The sequence below is a fragment of the Pezoporus wallicus genome, unplaced genomic scaffold (assembly GCF_028554395.1).
Source record: "Pezoporus wallicus isolate ANWC-B61680 ecotype Strahan unplaced genomic scaffold, APGP_CSIRO_Pwel_v1 contig_6999, whole genome shotgun sequence".
NCBI lineage: Eukaryota > Metazoa > Chordata > Aves > Psittaciformes > Psittacidae > Pezoporus > Pezoporus wallicus.
The window spans coordinates 3,218,094-3,240,653 of NW_026640180.1; the positions used below are offsets into that span (position 1 = coordinate 3,218,094).

Genomic DNA, 22,560 nt, shown 5'->3' on the forward strand with positions numbered 1-22,560 from the left:
GTTTGTCACAGTGTATTTTTCAGAGTATATATGTTTGTGCTCATTGTGACTGTTGGAAAGAGGCAAGAAAACAGGTGTGCAGCTGTCCTATGACCTTCATACTTGGCCTCACTGGGGCTCCTGGCCAATGCTGTCAGAGTGGACAACAGTGAAATCACAAGAAACTGCATGGTCCCACGGGTAAACGATTAGAGATCTGGCATAAAGCTAGTTGTTTTGATAAGGATATAAAAGTGGGACCCTCTTGTGGCCATGAGAAAAGCCTCACCTATGGGTGGACACACCACACAGGAATTTTCCCAATTACCTGAGACTCCAGGCATCGGCTGCAATGGGGCTTCCCAGCTGGAAGTGTGGGCCTGGATTATGATTCAGTGGTAACTGGTGATGTATTTCATCTTAATCTCTGTTCTTTCTATACAGTAATGATCTAATGCATTGCTAACTTTCTTTGGTACTTTACTTGCATACCTACATCTCTGATTTGCCTTATTGTACTTATTCACTATATATAGAGATATTTACCTAATTCACATTAGTGTGCTTGCTTTTAGTGTGCTTGCTTTTAGTGTGCTTATTGGCTTTAGCGTGCTAAATAAACTCTGCATATTATACAGCTAGTGTGGTGACTTTGTGGCATACCCTGTCAGCAGAACACAGTGAGTAACAGAAAAGCCATGTGAGGGGTGTCATTAAAATCACACAAACTCATTCATAACCACATGGCACTGAGCAAGCCACAGAGGGCTGCCCCTCTGAGACACTGGCAAAGCAGGACAAATGTCTCTGCAGGACTGGGCTCCTCCAGCTGGGCTTTTGCAGCCAGACACTTCTCACACAGGTCTGCAGAGCCAAAAATCAGGATCAGGAGCCCCACTCCTAATTTTGTCTGTACCCACAGCTTGCTGGTCATCTGCTGAAGCCAAGTTCAGACTGTGGTGTAAAAACTCAGTGCCCGCTTCCTACTTTCTCCATGGCCTTTTGATGGAAACAAGCAACACCAGCCATTTTCATGCCACAAATTACTTCCATGTTTTCTGTGAGCCCACCAGAGGGGAATTCCTGTGTCTGTTCGCTACCCAGTTCTGCCTCCCGCTCTTCTGGTTTCCGTCTAAAAATGCAGATAATTATACTTGCCTTTCTCCGATATGTTTTTCCTACTGCAAATAAAAATATGTGACATTCACTCAAAGGCTTCTGAGCTTCCACTATGCAAAGGCATCCTTTCTCAGGGGGCATTAGCTTTGTAATTCATAGCAAAGATGGTCTTCATTAATTTAAGTGGCATAAAAAGAAAATATGTTTAAGAAAATAATTTGGAATGAAATCATACACTGAAAATTCTTCCCAAATTTTATTATGAATAGCTTTTAAGTTGGTGGGTAATTTTTTAATCCAATGTATCATGTTTAGTGTGTACCAAGCCAAACCCATAGATACCCACAGCTCTTTACATTTCTTCCTCTGTTAGCATAATATACTGGGTCAAGTGTGACTACTGTTTATTTTAACTTTGCAGAATTGATCCCAGCTTCATATTTTTGAGAAAGATTGGTCCATTTTGGTACATTTCCAGGATAAATCCTGGCTGTTCTTTTAAAGTGGGACAGACTCTTGACATACCGCCATTGTGACTATGGAAGGCATTTCTGGCACGCATAGTGAGTGATTGACTTCCCTGCTTGTTTTTATAGTGATAAATATGTGGTACCATTAGGCAGGAAAACAAAGCATTCAAAAAAAAAAATCTCTGCTAAGCACATTTTGGAGTTAATGGGTTAGTATAGATACATCATGCTCTCTTTCTGTGCTAAGAGGTATTTGATTCCATGAAATTCACTTGCTCCCACATAATTTAACCCACCAAAATGGAACATTGTATTTTCCCTTTTCTGCACGTTAAAAGAACAGGCAATCTCGCCAAGGTTAACTATACAATCTTGTTAGGCTTCTATAGATTTCATTAATGGCTTATAAAAGAGAATCAATAAAACTTCTTGCACACCAATATAAAAAATGACCTTTCGATTTACTCTTTGAGATATGGAAAAAAAAACCCTGTAATCAATAGACATCGTCAAAACTTCTTTGATGAGAACTCCTGCAGTGGGGAGTTTAGATTAAGAATTCTTCAGAGAAGTTATGTTCCTGCTCTGAACCCCTTCCTAAAGGACTGTTCTTGATCCCGCTGGGAAACTTTGATGGGACTACTCATTTTAGGCCATAACCTTGCAAAGCTGCATATTAGAGACATGGGATTACTCACACACTGAAACACAGACACTGGCAGAAGTGTCGTCACACTTTGAAGGTTAATAGGACTGCTCACAAGAGAAAGGATTTTTACAGAACTGTGCCTGTACTCCCATTTATGCTTTAAATTTTCTTTGACATTTTTCGATGGTTATGAAGCACCACAATACTTAAACTGACTTTGTCAGTTCCTTTTATGTAATTTACAGTTTAGCGTACCCAGCAAGCACACCAAAACCCTACCTATCTCAGCATCCCAACAGGAGAGTCACAGACAACACGTGGCTCTGCCCTGGCAGCAGCTTTACCACTCAAAACCAAGGGCCTGATCCATGGCCTTTTCACCAAGACTTTCCATCTACTTCACTCCAAATTCCCCGCTCTGACAGCTTGGGGGATACTGTTTTATGCTGTCTTCGGGTTTTACAGTTTCCTCTTGCATACAAAGATAACAATGACCCTCTAATATCTTTTATCTAGTGGCTAGATGGACCAATTCAGAAAATTGTTCTAAGTGCTGCCCTCCCAATTCTGCAAGATTCCTCAGGTGGATAAGGAACAGCCTCACATTAATGTGAAACAAACCAGGTCACAACAGCAAGAGATAATGTGGTGGCAATATTAATTTTTTGTCTTGTTTTTAAAGTATCTCTCATGGCCACAACATCATAGCTAGTTCATATAGATAATGACACATTTATTTTAAAAACAAAACACTTAAATTCATGTCTTTTCTGCTGGTGTTCAAGTTCTCCTCACCTGCTTGCCTCAACTCATACAGACTTGTTTTCCAGCCTGAAGTGAGGATCCTGAGGTCTTTCCCAGAGCAGCATTTGCCTCTTCAAATATTTCTCAAGTGTTTCTTTAGGAACACCCACTGCTGGTAACTTTCCTGCTTCCCCCAGTTTATGTCAGGGCCGCATTCAGTCCACTCAGCTGCAGACAGCTGCTGGTAGAGACTGCATAGCCCCTCGTGGTCACTAGGCAGGACCAGTCCACTGTGTGTGCTGGTGTCCCAACAGAACAGATCAGTTACTTTACCACCATCTTCTCTTTCTTGCCCCAAGTAGCATCATGTGTAACATGCTTTGGTAACCTTTAAACAGACTGCCTGAGTGCTTTTCTGCCTGTCTTGTTGGTTTGAAGTGGCTAGTAAATACTTACTACTCTGTTCCTGCCTTTCTCCAGCCTGGAATCCCACAGTAAAGTTTGTTCCCATCCCAAGTTTTTATGCAAGAGAAAATAATGTTTAGTCTATACCTTCTATTTATAAACATGTATTCTGGGGGGAAGAGGATGCTTTAACTACTTTATACAGTGCAGTATTTGTCTTACCAATCAGGGAATAAAAATAAAAACTTTATTCAAAACTCTTAATCTCCAAAGAAAATTATTTTTTGCACTCTTGCTAATTAGCATTTGAAGCTGCTAATCTTAAAAGGTCAATTTTTGGATGTTTTAAATTTTCCATTGCCTACTTTGAGAGAAGACAATGAGGAAAATTGAGTTTTAGTTTTGTTTTTGTAAATATCCTCCAAGATGATCAAAAGTGACCCATTGTTGTCATAGCTAGGAAAATGGCTGTGATGGTACAGAGACCTACTGAGAAAAGCTTATCTCAGGTTTTGATCAGAAGTAGGGCAATGTTCTGAGAACAAATATCTGTAGAGAGCAGGGACAATGTGAACATACAACCTTTTTAATTGTTAAGTCTTTGCATAGGTGGGATGGTGGGTGACTACAAAAACTTCCAACAATAATAATATTTTAAAAACAAGGATCCCAAAATAACTTGTCATAAACCAGCATTTTACCCAGTAACTGCCATTCTAGATGCCTATCTCTTCTTAAGGCTCTCTTAAGTGGGACAAGATCTTGTAAAGATACAAACGTTTTCCTCCTCATTTTAATGGCAAAGAATCTTTTTGTTAACACCAGATCTCTCTCTGATGTACTCTGCCGTGTCTGCTTCTTTTTTTTCCTCTCTTTAAAAAGCGCTCTTAGAGTCATGGAACTCTTTTCTGTCCAAACAGATGAGATAGCGATCTCTCCACCATGAACAGAGTCTTACAGAAGTCCTAACTTAACAACCCTGGGGTGGTGCAGGACTGAGGCACTCCCTGACCACAGGGAAGCTGTGCTGGTTTACACAAAAATGAGAGGCTCAGTTGGCAACACATTTTATGAAGGCTGGCTCTTCCACTTAGAAAGTTCACCTATCTAAGTATGATCAGAAGTTTCAAAACTTCGAGCCTTTGGGCTGAAATTTATTAGGAACAGATGGAGCTAAGTGGCATATACAATTTACCTGTGCGCCTAAATACAGTTACATATATTTATAAGCACAAGAAAACCCAGCTGGTATCCATTTCCTCACTAATCAAAACACCTTTGGCCTTCTCAAATTCCAGACCTGCACTGCTGTGACTACTGGGTTTTCACGCATACAAGTCCGATCTGCTAGCCCTCAAGTCATGAAAACTCAGTGTTGCACAAATTCTTGTTAATGAATTTGGCTCCTGTAGGAAGACTCCTGCTCCCGATTAGATAATGGCAGCAGCCAAAATCTAAAGGTCAACACACCTAATATGAAACAACCCGGCATTTGATAAACAACCTAGGGCACAAGTCAGAAGAACTGACTTTTGAAGGTAGGGCTATTATCCAGTAAGGTCCTTACCCTTGCAGGTAAGTGCATCTTCCTGAATAATATTTTACAGTCAGCAAGACATTTCCTTGGCAAGAGACTTGCATGAGCCTTTAAGATGGGGTTGTGGGAAGGAGACACATAGGCTTACATAAGCTATTTCAGTCCAGAAATTCCTTGTGGTTAGGTAATTATAGACACTAATAACTTGCCAATGACAGCGTCTGGATGCAGCCTGCACATACACATAACAAAGCAATTTAATATTGTTCATGTACTGCAATGTTCTCAAGCACTGACTCACACTTCAGTGCAAGTTCTCACACTACAGAAACCTAAGAATTGGTATTTCTGCTTTCCAAAAATCAAAGTATTGCATTCAGGAATCCTTGTCATCTCTCTAGAGACAACAACCTGCTATATAATTTACAGAAATACCTTTGCAAATCATAGACATGTATGCGCCCACAGGATGTTGATAGGGACACTTGATACTGCTCTTAAGTATCCAGTGACACCACATGTTATTATACTGATCAAAATGTACTGATATATTGTAAAATAATGACCATCTAAAAGCAAGGAAAAGTTAGACGAAACCTAGTCACTAAGGAACATGGTTTTCTTTTAAGGTCTGCCTTTAACAAAGCCTTCCCTATACATTTATTTTACAATATGCACAAGTGATAACAAACAGTCCAGTATTTGTATTTGTTTTTCAGATGCCATTTCAGAAAACAAGCAATACAACATTTTTTACTTTGCGCTGTTGGTAAAAGTTACTTTACTCAAACAAACTAAACTTCAGTAGCTGACAAAAAGTAATCAATAGTGCTTTAAGATTAATTTTGACCTTACAGACCCTGTGGCAAATACAATTCACAACTAATGTACTTGCATGAAAGTGCTAAAGTCCATGGCTCAAAATAAGGAATTTCAGAAGTCTGGCTGATCTTGTTGATACACATAAAGAAGAAACAGAAAAAGAAGCAAATACAGTTGAAAGTCCTTACTGTTTTTTAGTTAAGTAAGAGCCCTTTTCATGACTTGGGAGTCAAATGCATTTGTATACGCCCCATAAATTCCATAATGCCTAGATAAATAATAATAGAAACTTTAGCAAAATCGTGCTGAAGTCAGACATATCACTGACAGGTGACAAAATCAGAACATCCCATATTTTGCTTGGTACAGGCTTTTACTTGCGTGACTGTGTGGAATCATTTATTGTCCTTAACTAACTGCAGTATATATTATTGGCAGCTTAGTGTGCTAGTTACGCCACAGATCTTCTTCTTCCTCCATTGGGTGAGGCTCATCACTTAGAAGAGACAGCATTCATAAGAGAGCCTGACACAGTTTTGGAGACTAATAATTTCTTCAGAGATCACAATGGCCATAAAATTTGAAAATTTGTACCAAATTCTGTGGGGGAATGCAACTGAAAAAAAAAAAAAAATCCCCAAAGCGAACATTTTTCAAATTTGACTTTCAAAATAGCACTTTGATTACTTGATTTCTTGGTTTATTTTAGAGGTTAAGGAACATTCCCGAGCAAACAAAAATTGCAAAATGTTTTGTTTCACCCAACTGCTTTTTTAAGGTCTTTGTTTGGGACAGGGGAAAATGACTTGGGGGATGACTATAAATCTTTCTTGAAATTTCAAGGCCTTCCGCTGAACTGGACAAACTACACGCACAGTTCTAATTCACAAAGATGGTTTTGCAGCTTCATGCAACCCCAAATATTCTGCGGTAGACAGACTCTTGGTCTCCCTCCTTCTACTTAAATACAGGCTTAAAGCCTGCCCAGAAAGAGGGTCTCAGAACACAGTCTCCCAGGTCCCCAAACCTTCAATTTTCACAGCCCTTTGGGCACCCAAATCAGCTGCGTAACAAACGGCTTCTAACAGTTTTATGCACGTGTTTCAGGCTTAGTATACAATATACATTCAGTGCACAATAGACATCCAGTCAGATAAAAACAGTAAAACTTTGAGAAAGACAAAGAGTATTGGCACTGAAATGCCTTTTCCAATGAAAAATATTCACAGCTGTATTAGAGCAATTGTTCCATGCCAACATGAACAGCATCATTTTGTTAGCTTCTGCATAATTCAATTACATAATTCTCCCAGCTTATGAACATGTCTATATTTACTTTTTTTATACTCTAATACAATAATGATTTTTTCTTAAGTAACTTTTAGGCAAAGCAGTGTAACAGATTAAGAAAGAACATATGCGAAAAGTAATTTTTGACCTGTTTTATCCTTAAAACTCAAAAGTGGATGCAGTATTAAAATCAAAGCACTCTAAGTATATTGTGAAATATTTACAGCTGTTATTACTGCCTGATTTATGTGTGCCAGAGACCAGATTATTCAGACTAGTTTCACAAGCAATATGTCAGTAAACAGGATTTTGTTTGGTAATTATATTAAACATGTCCATATAAGCTTGGAATTAATTACAAATGGTATTTTGCTGTACTCGATAAAAGCACTAAGCAGCAAGAACTAATGATGGCAAAAAGGTCTTCTCTCATTTTCAATAAAGCTTTCCATGTGAAAATCTGTCAACATGAAAAAGTTACTGCTTGTAATTAAAACCAGGCTTTATTTCAGTAATATGTTTATATGTTATGTTCCAGAAGAGGGAAAAAAATGCAATTGAATTACTCTCCTTAAACTCTGTGGTTCCCAAACACATGCCATTCTGGGCATGCTACTGCTGTAGCCAACTCCTTCAACTTGGCAAGACAAAAAATTTCAAGTTCAGCCTCATAACAAATTCAAGAGTTCTGCACTACTAACAGTTTGTTAAGAGTGTAAGTGAGCACTCCAGATGTGTTCACAGGATTTTTGCAGTGGTATGTCTGCTCACATCAGGCATTCAGGCTTTCCTTCTGTCAGTACTTACACAAAGTTTCACTAATGGATGGATAACTGCAAGAAGGAGGCAGAGGAGGTTACAGTGATACTTAGCCATACTTGGGAGCGTGTCAGTAAGTGGCTAATTATCCCTCTGTTTCCAGCTCTCACGTTAACTTCCTAAGCAACCCTTCGCCTGTCTCCACAATGGCTTTATAGCACAAGATCTATTTTCAAAATAGACTTCAAAGTGTCTTCTCAGAATTAGACCGACTGCCAAACTGGGTGCTATAGTGTCCTTCAGTGGGTCCTAAGACCACGGTACTAGGACCTCAGTCTGCTGGTTGCTTTTGAAGGTGAGTAACAAGTTCATCCCCTGTCATGCTCCTCTTTACCACGCACTATTTCTTCAACATATTTCTCCACATTCTTTTTGACCCACTGAGATGGGTAGATTCTATTTTGTGAACCAATGGTTAACTAGAACTTAAGTCCATAAGCATACAAACACTATCTTGACAGGTTTAAATATTCTCATGCTGCTGCAATGAGATGTATTTCCTAAATAGCCAGCAAATAACCTTTTTTTTTTTGGCCCATGGCAACCCAGTGCTCCACATGACAAAGCATCTTAATGACTTCAGCAGAAACTTAAACTTTTCTCAGACAAGTTCGTAACATATTTAACAATAAGGAACCAAGCAGATAAGCAGCTCTGTGCTTATCCTGTGTTTCAGAAGCCTATACACTGGATCTGTTAATCTAGCTTTAATTCAGAAACCTGACACTCCCTGTTTTTCTTGTTAATGAAACCAGATGGTAACTTCAGTTTGATTACAATCCTCCCTACTTCAATATGAACTCTTCATCTTACTACTATCAGATGACATTTGCTTTCCTTAATGTACATAGTTTTAGAGAAATTACAGAAGTGCTATTGCTGTGTTACATGAAAAATTCCAATGTACATTTAGCTGACATAGCATCAGCTGGTGTTTAAACTGGGCTTTGCTAATGGACTTTTAATGTCAGTGGGGTTATGTGCAGTTACTGGCTATTAGCAGGAATGGGCCCTTTCTATAAAAATCGCTTTCCCTCAAGTGTGTTGTTTGAACATTCCTTCCTCTGATTTAGTGACTGTCACCAAATACAAAACAAATGCAAGGACGCTGGGATCTACTGTTATCTTTAAAACCAACTTAACCTCAGCCTGGCCTCCACGAGCAAAATATGCATTCTGCATTGGTAACTAATGGATATAAAACTTTAAAGACAAAAGACTGAACTTTCCTTGTCGTGCTTCAGTGAGTAAATCCCAGGCAACCTCATGAAACTAATCAGACAAAAAGCAAAATCTGATCGAGGTACTGCCATCAGTTAATTTCCCTATAAGAAAGGATCTTTGCAATGAAACCAAGTATTCAGAAAATAAGCTCATCAGTAAACTACAGAAGATGAATAGTCCACACAATGTCACTTTGTCATTTTAATTTGGTTTTCTCTGAAAATATTTCTTATAAATGCAAATTGAAGGCTTTCTTCTAGATACTACAAAATTACAGAATAGCTTATAAAGCAAGTAAGTAGATTAGGATTTCCTTTTTTTTTAGATTTGGAAGGTTTTATCTGATAGCTGTGTTTGCTACAAAGAACATAGAGCATTTGGAAGAAAAAAAAAAACCACAATGTACAAAACAGTGCAGGACAAGCAAAGGACAAAAGGTAGCAGGAGCTAAACAATTTTATCTTTTCCTGTACTCACAAAAGGCATATGACACTTCTCATTCTACTGCCTGAACCAGGATAATAACCACTTTTGTTACCAGCTACTAGGTTGCATTTCTGACTGAAGTCTTCAAAGCCCAGGCTTTTAATAGTAGAGGTCTTTAGTTCAAAACCGACTGATTGCCAAGGCAGGAAATTGCCACACATTTGTGTGTAATAGGTATTTACGTGGATCTCTGCCTACAGTTGGTGACATTTGGCTGTCAGTGTTCTCATCTGAAATAATATGACAAAACCCAAGAGAAAAAACATCTACTGGAAGAATCTCACCAACATGATTTCCAGTGAGTCACTGTGTTAACCCCTCTACAGGAAAGATCCACATCGGTACATGAAACAGAAATAGAAAGCCTCAAAGTTACTCAAATTATTGAGTTAAACAAAAGAGAAAACACACACACAAAAACTTCCTAGAAAAAAAAAAACAAAGCAACAGTGAGATCAAGGTCCTTCCAGCCTAGAATCTCACTCAACCGTGTCAACCTATTTTTAACACGGAGCCAGATAAGCTTCTGACATGCACTGAATTTGAAATTAATGGAGCTATATTTGTTGATGGTCATAACCTGGCCTTGTATACAAGGTAAGACAGTGTAAGTATATCCTTGGTATAAGCACCAGTGATTTAAAAAAAAACAAAAAGTAACTGATAGTAAATTGACAGGTCCCAGTACTGAACTTCCTAACTGCAAGCTTTCTAGTTACTTAGGAACTAAGGAATTAGGAACTACCTATTTGCTACAGCACAGCTAGTTTACATGAGGAGAAGGCAAACCAGCACTCTTCTTTGTCCCAGCACAGATGTGCTGTATAAGAAGACTGCTGCATTTTATTGAACAAGAGACCAAACAAGTTGCTCTCACCTTCAGAAACTGGTGAGGAAGCAGAAAGGAAGTCCCTAAAGCTACATTTGCAACATCTGCATGAAAGGAATTTGTAATGGGGATGATGACTTGCCAAAAACTAGTGCAGCTTTGGGGCCAAAAATCGTAGAGCAAGGAATACTGGTATTTCAAGAGACAATTCAGTGGGATTTTCAGTGAATGACACCAGTACAAAGGCAAATTCTTCACCATTTAGTTATAGCCCTATTCCTTAACCAGGCAGACTTCTGGTTTCCATGGTCAACTCTCATTTTTCAGATCTGAAATGGTCAGGTTTAACAGGGGAAACTTTATCTTCTCCTAGTTGAGAGCACCACTTAGTTTTGTCCTAATCCTAAAGTAAAAAAAATATCCAGGAGCAGAGATTTCTCTTTAGTTTTATCTGACTGCAGACAACCAGAAATTTCAGTCTGAACACTGCACCATTACCCTGCTAGCTCTGGCTATTCACTGCTTGTCATGGCCACTCTTCTTTCATACACACAGAGCTGCGGAGCAACCAGGTGGACACATAAGTTGTTGATGTTATAGGGAAAGGTGAGATAATACATCTGCACTAACTCCCTGAGCAACTGGCAAAACTAGGAGATATATTAATGAAAGAGTCAATTAATTCAGACTAAGGCAGTGTGCATGTCTGTACTCCGAATTATTCCCAGTAATTGCCTGTGCTACAGTCAGTGTAGGTAAATCCAATGCACATAACAACAGGATTAGTCTTGCTTGCTACTCTGTCTCACTTCTTATTACTTGATTTCAGTATGACTGAACTGCAATTAACATCATTCAGTGAGACCATATTATTGTTTTCACTCACTATGTAAACTTTACAGTATAAACACATATGTTGGGACTGGATAAAACAAGCAATATATTTAAATAATAAATAAATACACTATATCATAAGAGTGCAGCAATTCATGTTCCAGCTGTCATTTTAGCAAATTTATAATTGGAATATAGCTCTCCAAGAAGCTCTGAATTACTAATAATCCTCTGGTTTATTTCACGTCACTGCCTGACGTGAAATGCACTAAATTCAAGCAGAGAAATGCCTGGGGAACAACTATCAGTTCAAACAACTTTCCAAAACTATCTGTAATAGAGTCAATGTCTTTTGAGAGATCATTCAAGGCTTACTTGCATGTTTCCTTGTATCTAGCTGGTGAAATTCAAGATTCCTCAAACAATTGCATCCAGCACTCAGGGGACCAAGAAAAACACAAGCTTTCCTTTTCCTCAAAGGATACACTGCTAATCCACAGAGCTTAACACTTCAACCTCTCACTCAATATGAGACTAAGAAATAAAGCTACTTTACTTCTTGAAAATAACTAAAAAGGGATTGGCATCAGCTACCTAACAAGAAAACGCTCAGCTGTTGCCAGGCCAGTAAAACCTATTCGAGCTCCTTAGCATTAGCATTGATAATGTTACCTCAACGGGAGAAAAAAAGATACTGATCCAATTGCCTGGGCAACCTCATAGCTTTTATGACTCATAAGCAACAGGGTCCTTTGGAGTGTAAGTCTTTCATTCAGATGAATGAAGTACACTTGAGTAAGATAGTCCTGAACTGCAGATTAAACCCAAATGAAACAAAACAGCCCAAGGCAGTGATCCTCATTCCATTTACAACAGTGCTGCAGTCATTCACTGGATCTGCTCTTGCTCCTTCCAAATCTGGGATAACATTATAGATCTCACTCAGTGAAGCAAATCCTCCCAAACCACCTGCCACTATGAAGTCAGAGCTTGCAAGAAGCATCCCTGTTTCTGAGCAACAGCATATGTATGGGTTTGCTCTTCATCTTTCACACATATTTCTAGATACCAGCAGATATAAAAAGAAAACCATTAGTGAGACCAAATAAATTCAACATTTGGGAAGGCAGGAAGGCACCCAGGAGCCTTCAAAGTAGCATTCCCCCTGTAGCATCCATCTTCGGGCTTGTCAGACAAGAAGGAGGACGGACTGGAGCACCACACTCTTGGACACTCAGATGCCTCAAGTTCACATTTTGGCTTCCTGACACATTTGCTCTGCACCCTAAAGCAATTCTTCTTGTGTCTCTCCACCAAACAGAGATAAATACAGCTGTCCTCCCAAGCCAGCAGCATGGATTAAAGATTAAATAACTAATGCAACATGACAAATAAGAAATTCCTATTGTCTCGAGCAACGCAAACATGTAGCAAAACTATCCTAAAGACACAACTGCAGATGTCCCCCATGGGAGGGCAAGCACATGCAGCTTTTTGGTTACCTCTTCCTGTCCTGTCTGTGTAGGACTCATAACAAAGGAAAGTGGGAATCTGAGGGGGTGCTGATGCACTGCAGCACCCCATACTGACACAGGGGACATCGCTGCCTCGATGGGATTATTTCACTTTCATGAAAGCTTGAGCAGCACTGCTTGCTTTTGGGAATAGCAAAGGTGCTCACTGAAATCCAGCACTGCCTGCCCTTTATGGGGGCATGAAGGGCATGTCTGACACCACTGAGAATTTGGGGTCTCTATTGCAATCTCTATCACGGTAGTATCAATGTGATTTAATAAAAGAGAGTGAAACGTAGAAAGTGCTGTCAATGTATGCCTTAACCAGCTCTTAGCCAGGACTGTAAGTCAAGTTTAACAGTGAGGTTTTTCACTAGACCGGTTGAAATATATGGAAAAATGTAAATAGAAATTAAAACCGTTATTGTTGGAAGACTTTACAACTTTTAACTTTCTCGTTTTCACTGAATACCTAGAGATTTGCAGAGAGCATAAGTAGAAAGAGTTTGGCCAGTGAGGTAAATATTGACCTTTTCATGGAAAGAACTGCATATTTTCTGGTTTTGAGTAAGATTTCTTGGATTTTGTTTGTTGATTTTTCGACCTCCCCCAGCAAATAAACAAACAGGTCACTATTTTTGTTTTCTGTTTCCCCCCAAATTTTCCATGTTGATAAAAAGGCTATTTTTAAGTGAAACTGTCTTTACATGAAGTTTCTCTTCCCTAGCCCAGATTTTTAAATAATAATGTGCCAGGCTATAAAGGGACTCCCCCAAAACTGGCATTCAATGAATTAGGAGGAAATCGCATGTTTCCTGCTTAACATACGTGTGATTTGGGATGGAGTTATAAAAGCAAGCAGGGAGCTGTTCTAGTGGGGACTGCCTAGGGGAAAAGCTGCATACAAGCACCTCTGAGGTTACTGAAAGGTGAGAAAACCTCTGGCAGCCCTTGATCGCTGCTCTGACTCGTTGTTGTTGCCTTACCTGTGTGTGCTGTTTGTATGAGCAGAGGCAGCTTCAAGGAAAGCAACTGGAAGACAACTAAAGCAACTGGAACACAACTACAGTCCGGGGCTTGCTTTCACTTTCTCCATCTAGCATGCACATCCACACCTTACAGCCGGTTTTATGCTACACCCTTACCCAAGAAAGAAAAATCCAAATACAAAAACCATGACTGATGCTCTGCAAATGTTTAAGCAGACCTATCACAAAACCAATGACAATAGTAAATCAATCATGTCCCCACCACAACACTGGAGTTTGGAATATCTGCATATGACTTCATTAAATTAAACGAAGGGAAACAAAGTACATGCAAAATTAAGGGGAATTTTGCTGTTCCTATTTATTCGACGTGAGCTTCGTTATAACCACTTCCCTCTAAGCATAATTTCAAATGCTTGCTTACAAATGATTCAAATTAAGTCTTTCTTTGGATACAGTTTGCCTCCCAGAAGACTTAATACCATTTCCTTCAGATCGCCTCTTGGGTAATGTTATGATGGAAAGATCCAGGGGAGCCTGCTCCTGGGACTGGGCTCTAACAAGCACACGCAATATATCACTTAAAACACCACCATCCCTTCAGTCCTTGGAAGCAGTTAGTACTGAATTGTGCCTCTGCACAACATTCTGCCTCTGTGTTGGTGGAGGTTGTAGCCAACTGGACAAAACATTGCTTGTCTCTTACTACTCGCTTTTAGCCATTAAAAGCTTGTGCTGCTTTATACCTCCAAGTCGAACATGAAAGCTAAGGCAGCTAATGAAAATGACAGGCGATGTAATTACTGCTTTATTGGCACTGATGCCAAGATCACTGCCTGCTAAACTTGAATGCCTCCACTGGGTGGCTAACAAGATGTGCACTTTGCAAACCAGCACAACTCTCTCCCCAGTCGAAAGGGAGGAAAGAAGTAACGTGAAAGGGAATGCCATTTTTTTTCCCCACAGTGTCATATAGATAGTTATATGGAACATAGTGAATAAGCAGAGCACCCATGATTAAATTAACTTCTATTCCACAGACAGCTTCCAGTGATGTATTTTCAATGACAAACTAATGATCTGAATATTTGAGACTCACACTGAGTCAAATCCTCTGACTAAATCACAGCAAACTGTTCACTACTCTGAGCAATGCAAATTCACCTAGTAATTCTTCTTTGCAACAGCAGTTAAAACATTTTTCTGATAAGCTGCAAAAGCAACTTTCATGCCTTTTTCCAGAAAAAGTAACCAGAACTGGTTCATTGAAAGCCCAATGAGTTAAAATCCAGAAAGACACTAGAAAGCAACAAAAATATCCATTCACTACAAAACAGGTTACCTGAAACAAGATTACTTAGCTGGCAGCACAAACCAAATGTAGCTTCACTTTTCAAAGTACAGCTCTCCTTTGTATTGTACATAAAAACAAAACCCTGGTCATTGACTGTATTACTGTATGGAAAGAACTAGTGTCCTAGTCAGCCTGGGTTCCTCTCACCTCCCAGAGATGCTGCTTTACATCCCGTTCAGTTGAACTGGACAGACTGCACCTCAGAACCTCACTCTAGCTTGCACAAAACCCAACATATTTACTTGTAAATGTCTAATAAATATAATCCACATTTTCTCCTCTCTTGCTGCGCAAACCAGCTATGGAACCGATTTGCCTGGCCTTGGCACAGAGTGTATTCCTGTTTTCAGATGTACTGTATTTGGAAAATTAAATTAGGAAAATCTTTTTAACATGGTTAATGTCGTTTCCTGTTTCTGAATTTGGATGGCACATACAAAGCTAGTCCCAAGACATAGTGGATAATCACGGTTTGAGACCATTACCAAAAACAAAAAGGAAAGAAAGAAAAAAGTTGTGTGATGAATGATCCACATAAAACTATTAAGTGTAAATATGCACAGTAATTGTGGAAACATTTAGCTACACTCAGGCATTGTTACCATACAGAAGAAGAAATGACACTGACGGTAATGCTGAGAAGCTATCAGAAGGGGGCTGTATTTGATGTATATACTTTTTTCATAACTTACAATCAGTTGCTGGAGCCAGAGGAAGAGGAGTGCAGATTCTAGCTCATGTTCCCAGAGAGGAATCCCTCATCCACAGACAGATCCATCCACTTCATTTTAATCCTACTTAAATTGCACCTCAGTCAGCAAAGGAAACCCGGTGGCTGCTTTGCTTTCAGCGCTGACAACTGCAGTACAAAAATACTACTCAGGGCCAGTCTTGGCTACCACATCCAGCCCAAATTTGTTAACATCACTGAAATCTGTCAGAGTACATCACTTTAAAACAAACTAATGTTCTAAAGGGGCTTATCCATTCCCAACGAAATACTACTTGGCCCTCATTTCACTAACACAAATACTATTTATTACACCGATATGATCAAATACCAGCAGTCCACTGATTCATCAAGATAATTAAGTCCTTCACCCCCCTTTTTTCAATGGGATGTGTTTAGGTATTCAATTAAGTAGAGCATCCCAAAAGATTAGTACATTCACATGTTATATTTCACTTTTTCTGCACCAAGCATCTTCAAACTGCTGCTGCTGCTAATACAGACTGCACTGGGGCAAGACAAGTATCTGCACATATGGCTCTTTTACAGTTTTTAAATTATCACTTTGATTTAATTAGGTTTGAGGGGTTAGGCATAAAAAAAGAAATGTACTCTTTTGTTGTAAAGGAACAACTGAAATAAAAATTCATCAATATGTAGTCCCTTTAGCTTTCCTATCCATCTCCTGTACTATCATTATTAGCCCATAAAGCTGTCTGAAACACGCTGGTCAGTACAGATATATAGCCTGACCCTCCCTTTCATCCTGTCTACACCTCAAAAAGGTGGGGGCCACAGGATAAATTCTTCAAACACATGGGGGAAGGGGGGGGGGGAGGGGAGGGAGAAGGAGGGGAAGGAGAAGGAAAAGGGGAGAGTAGGGCTTCCCTACTGAAACTCAGTCTCTGCTGATTGAAAAACCAAAAGGAAAAGTTGCTCTTATAGATGGCACTGAAATGCAAGGCTGGGGTATGTGCTTGGGTCCAGGGATAGTCACTGTTTCTCTCACAGTCTGGGACATTTGAATTGTCATTCTGATGTAGGTTATCATAGAGTTATAGTAAATGCAGTGAATGCCAGATCAGAGATCAGAGTTGATTCTGGCCTGATTATTGCTCTGGCCCCATTCACACTGCTTTGAGAATTAAGGGCTGTGTGGCCACATCATTGTGGCCATTTCCTGTTCTCTCCTGATAACAGTGAAAAAATGCTTAGACAACTTCAGATAAGAAGATAAGAAATGCTAATAAAACAAAAAGTGTATTTAGCTCTGCTGAGAAGCTCACAGGAGGATGCCGAGATGCAGTGATATTAATCTCTGTGCCAGGGAGTGTGGGGGTTGGTCCATCAACTATTCAGTTAATAGATTTCTTTTCCATGAGGAAATGGAAAAGGAAGACATAAAAGCAGAAGCTCCAGCAATGCTCACAGCCGCCTTAGCCTGCTTCAAAAGATAAAGATAGTTGGGGAACAGGGAAGAAAAGCAAAATAAGAAACAGTAGTAGCAGCAAGTACTGGAACACGCCCTCTTTCTCTTCCCCTTTTCCCCTTTCTAAATCGTAACTATGTGTTTGCTGTATGAAAACACCACTTTTAAGGTTTTTTTTCAAGGTATCACAAATATTTAAGATATGAACAATTAAAAAACAAGTCAGCTGATTCCAGACCCACTGAAATCAGACAACTGAGACCAGCTGAAGTGTAACTTCCATGTATCCTGTTTGTATTGCTCTCAAAGGAATGCAACCGAAAAGACTAGAAGGGTATTTCCATTTTGAAAGAGACAGACTGAATGGAGAATTACTTTGGAAAAAGAGGTTGGGTAAGAATCATTTCAATGTTAATGGTATAAATAAAGCAGACGAAAAACTTTGCCCAGTGCTATACGATGAGAAAACTTCCTGAAGAGGGCATAGTTAAACTGTTGATTCATTGCCTTGCTGAAGCACCACACACACATGTGAAGACCCCCACGGCAAACGCCAATCAAAATCCCTCAGCTCTGGGAAAGACACCAAACCCAGGACTGGACACAAATTCTGTGCCTGATCCGAGCAGACAGGACATGAAAATACACGTATACATGGAAAAATAAATCCAGGACAAATTACAATATCCCAACCGCATCCCCTGGATTTTCCACTCTGCTGTGAAAGTTTATCACGCACAGCACAACAGGAAATGCTGCTGAAGAGGTCTCATCCCCTTCTAGGTAGATAAGCACACCCATGTCCTGTGCCCATCGCAGCACAGGAGGCCCGGATCCTCTCCCCTCCTGATATTTGCCACCCAGTGCTGTGTTATGTAGAAAGGGCACACGTGGAAGGGAGAAACCCTCTGAAAGTGTGAGGTATGCCCTGTGGCTCTGAAACAGCCAAACGCAGGGGGGTCCTCTCTTCCCTGCTCAGGCCATCTGTCATGAGACCTACCCGTGTCCTGCCAGCAATTGGGCAGGCTCCTCTTCTGCTCCGGATCCAACTATCCAAGAGGATATTTCCTCTGCATCTACACAGATTGATATATACCTACTGACATCTAAGTCTACATGCACATGCCACTATTAAAACCTTTAAATACATAACATCAGACCTGCCCTGCCTTGAACATGAAACTGAGCAGTGAAAGGAAATGATGGTATGCAAGACACAGAAGAAACAAGACACGATGCATCAGGGATATGTGCACTCTTCTCTCCTACCACCTTTTCACAACCACATTTCTGATCTTCCTGAAAGATAAACACTCGATATGGGTAAGGGAATGTGATTCTGAGGATGGAGTAAGTATCAGCAGGAAATGGATTAGCAACGTTACATGTTCAGACATGATGTACAGAGCATGCAGCCCACTAGCAGCTACTCTGCAGCTCCCGAAAGCCTGCCAGGGGCACGGGGGGTCACAGCAACCAGCCCCGGTTTCCTGGCAGCAAAGCCAGGAGAGGAGTGAGTGCACTTGGTAATGCTGGGGAGAGCCTAAAATCGGATCAGTGCAGCCCACTCAAAGTGCCCCTCCAGAGATGATGGGGCAGGAAACCAAACATGCTTCCACTTGCATTATACTAACAGCTGCAAGCCAAAGCTTTGGTGCTTATTACTATTTCTTAGTGGCATATATGGAAAAAAAAAAAAAAGAAAAATCCAGCTTCTAAAATTCCTTTCTCCTGTTAAGCAGATAACAAGGATTTCCAAGAGCTTTAATGAACCCACACATCCTTGCTATACACAGCTCTGCCCACATGCAGCAGCAACCTCTCTCTCCAGTGCTCAGTAAAAGCCACGCATTTCCACTTTAGGTCTAACTCCTGGGAAGAGGGAAGAAAAGCACCGAGAAAGTTTATCCGGTATCAGCTCACAGGAGAAACAGCCCCCTGCTGTGGCTGTCTGCCTGGTGGGTGACACAGAGAGCCTGGGCTCTTTGTGATGCTCTCAAGACATCGCTCAAAGCACACTGAGAAGTAAGACACTGCCATTTGGAAAAGGGGAATTTAGACATGGGCTACAGGGAAAACGGACCTAGGGGTACTCCAGGACCCCCGACAGGGGAGGAAAAAAGGGAAACAATAAAGCAGAAACGTAGGCACACGGTAACTCCCTTCGGATCCATAAGGTTTGAGGCGAGAAGGAGAAGGGTGTGAGAGCGATGGGGGCTCACGAATGACCCCGGCCTGCAGAGCCCGAGGCTCGGCCGTGCAGCGGCAGGGATACTCGCTCCGCACCTGCCGGCCCCCGCTGCACCCCGCCCCTGGGCTGCCCCTGGGGCTCACTCAGCCCCTGCCAGCCACGGGACCCCGCTTCAGGGCGGCGTGCGGGGAAATGCCTGTCCCAGCCAGGCTGAGCAGCCACAGACCCTACCAGGCGGGGGCCCGCGGACCCCAGAGTCCGGCGGGGGCAGTGCATGAAGGGGAGTGCGCGGTTCGCACATATACACACAGGAAAGAAAACTGAAATGTATAAAATAAATCACGGCACCTATTCGCTCTTTCAGCCCGCAGCCGGAGCGTGCCCCGGCCCCTCTCACCCGCCCTCCGCCTTACCTTGAGCCGCGGAGCCGGGGCGGCTGGCCCCCAGGACGGCCAGGGCGGGGAGCACCACGGTCTGCAGCAGGTATCCCAGTCCCAGCCCGCAGCGGGCCGCCGTCCCCTCCAGCCCCTTCCCCATGGCCAGGGCAGGCGGGGAGTCGCGCAGCAGCCGGGGAGCTTCTCTGTGCCGCCTGTGCCTCCGCCAGCCCCGTCCCACCGCCGGGCGCGGAGCCCCTGCGAGGCGCTCAGGCTGCGCAGGGGACGGCGGGGCGAGGGGCAGCGGGGGGGCAGGGGCGCTGCATGGCCCCGCGGAGGGGTGCGGAGGGGTGCGGAGGGGCGCGGAGCTGGTGCGGAGCCCGGCGGAGCGCTGCCTTCTTCCCACGGGCGGCTCGGAGCGGTGCTGCTGCCTCCACCCCGGGGGCGGGCGGGGGCCGGGGCCGGGGCCGGGTCTGGGAGCGGGGGCTGCGCCGGCCGCCTGCGATAGAATGCGAGCCGGAGCGAGGAGCGGACCCAGAGGGAAGGGGGCGGGGGAGGCTGGGAGCCACCCGCTGCAGAACCGGCCCCTTTCGCCTCCCCCGCCCGCGCCCCCTGCGCGCACACCCGCGGGCGCACACACCCGCTCGGGGATGCTGGTGCACACGCACAAGCACTCACTCACACACACAGCCCTCCCGGGAGGAGCCCCGGGAGCCGGGGCCGCGCTGGACCGACCCTGCTACACCCCTGGAGCTCTCGTCCCCGCACCGTCCTCGTGGGGCTGACACCCTGCACGCCCTCAGGACGCTCCCATCCTCAGGGATACACAACATGCAGGGTGGGGAGCTCCATGCCGGCCAGCGGTCACCCGTCTGCTCACACAAGCAACAGGGTGGTGGGCAAGGGGAGCATCAGGAGGGATGTCGGGAACCTCCTCATCCCTGGGGGACGTGTCCCAGTGTGCCTCCCAGGGTCTCTCTGTTAAGGCTGAGGCTGCTTGCTTCCAGACCTTACCCTTCCTTCCTCTTTACACCTCCCAAAATGCTTCCACTGGCCTCTGCCTTCACCATGCCCCCACCAAATCCCACTCAGTTGGATGGCAGTGCCTACAGGTTCACTGCTCAGCCCGGCTTACCTGGCTTTTACTGTTGCTTTCTAGGGCTTGTTTTGGGTTTTGATTTAAGTTGCCTTTCCCTTTGCAGAGCCCAGACAGGCTGTACCCAGCCATGACCAGACCCAGCTACTCACATGCCAGGTTTGCCGATGCCAGGGGGCAACAGCCCCACAGCCTTTCCCACACCATGGTACTCTGAAGCTCCATCAAGCAGAGCTGAATGCAAGGCAAGGAGCGCAGTTTCCTCCAAGGCACAGCTGGGATCTTCCCAGACACTTTGGCTTTGCCTTCTGCCCCTGGCAGGAAAACAGTAGCAGCATTGCTAATGCTACAGCAGGGTTTCCCAAGGGCCACGGAAGCTGCCTGCCCTAGGGAGGCTCCATCCCACCTGCCCCCTGACTTTAATGCCCTTCCCAAGGATTTGCCCAGACTGTTCCCATCTCTAGGTTTGGGGTGGGGGCAGGTTTTGTCTCCACAGCAGCTGACACAAAGCTGCAGTGTGACAGGAAAGAAACATTCTTCGTTTTGTACAAGCATAGAACAAGAAAATGGGGCAGATTTTGTTCTGGGAAGTGCACATGGGTATGCCTGGAAGGTGCACCAGGAAAGGTGCATGTCAAGCCCAACAGGCTGATTTACCCAGTAACTCTAAGCAGTTCTTTCCAACTAAAGCACTGGAGCTCTCCGTCTTCTGGCTGCACTATATCTTTTAAGGGGACAAATCCCATCCACTTCAAGCACTATGGCATAGTTTGGAAAACACTAAGGCTCCACCATAACCCAATGGGTTAAGTCCTGAGGCTGTAATAAATGGTGTAAAGGAAATTCTCAACTTGTAGCATGTTCTGAAAAAGAGTTTTTTTGGTTGCACACGCTCACCACCCTGATCCCTGAGCTCATACTCTCCAGCCTTATGTCTCAGGTTGGTAGTCAACCGAGTAGTTCCCCACATATGGTGTTTGTTCACCAGTTTTGCCTTAACTCTGTAAGTTGGGAGCATCTCTCCTCTGCTGGGAGAGATGAGTATTTACTGTTTTCCTTGTGCTACCGGAAGCTGTGCAGAGGCAAGAAAAGAGACCCCTGAAAGATGTCACACATGGAAGATGTATTTCTTGCAGCACCAGCTGACGGGCACATCTACTGCCACGAGGGACAGGGGAGGGAGGGCTTGCTTCTCCATTAAGTGGAGTTAATTTATTTTTGATGTTTTGGGGCTTCCCAGGAGTAATACCTATAGTTCCAGGCTTAGTTTCTAGTTAGTAGCTCAGTGACCTCATTAAATAGGTCCATCCCAATTTCAAGATGATGTCCCTGCAGCCCTGCCTGGGGATCCCTGGTGGCTGCCAGCCTGTCAGCCTCTCTGCCCTGGAGTAGGTGCACAGGGGAGCATGGCTGCTTCACAGCTGTGACAGAAGTGATGGCACGGGGACGACAAACTTTCAGCCTGAGGAGAAAGCAAGTCTTTTCCCAGTACCCAAGGTGTTGTGGGTAACAGAGGAACAAAGGTACTGCAGCCTGAGGTGTTCAGTCATCACTTTTCTACTAGAAGTAGTACACATCAACCAGGAGAAAATGGTTCTAGCAACAGCAACAAATAGCTAAATAAAGGTCTTCTCTGGAAAATGTGCTTTCAAATACTTCTGTGCTCCATTATGCAT

At 42.9% G+C, this 22,560-nt stretch overlaps 1 protein-coding gene across 2 annotated transcripts in view; it reads right to left on the bottom strand.

Annotated features, from left to right (window-relative positions):
• Positions 1-20,022, bottom strand: part of UNC5C (unc-5 netrin receptor C) — a 250,650-nt gene extending 230,628 nt beyond the window's left edge. For both annotated transcript variants that reach the window (XM_057418022.1, XM_057418021.1), the window contains exon 1: positions 19,828-20,022. In XM_057418022.1, the coding sequence (XP_057274005.1) occupies positions 19,828-19,951 (124 nt within the window). In that variant the 5' untranslated portion in view covers positions 19,952-20,022. The remainder of the gene's footprint in view (positions 1-19,827) is intronic.
• Positions 20,023-22,560: the final 2,538 nt, after the last annotated feature.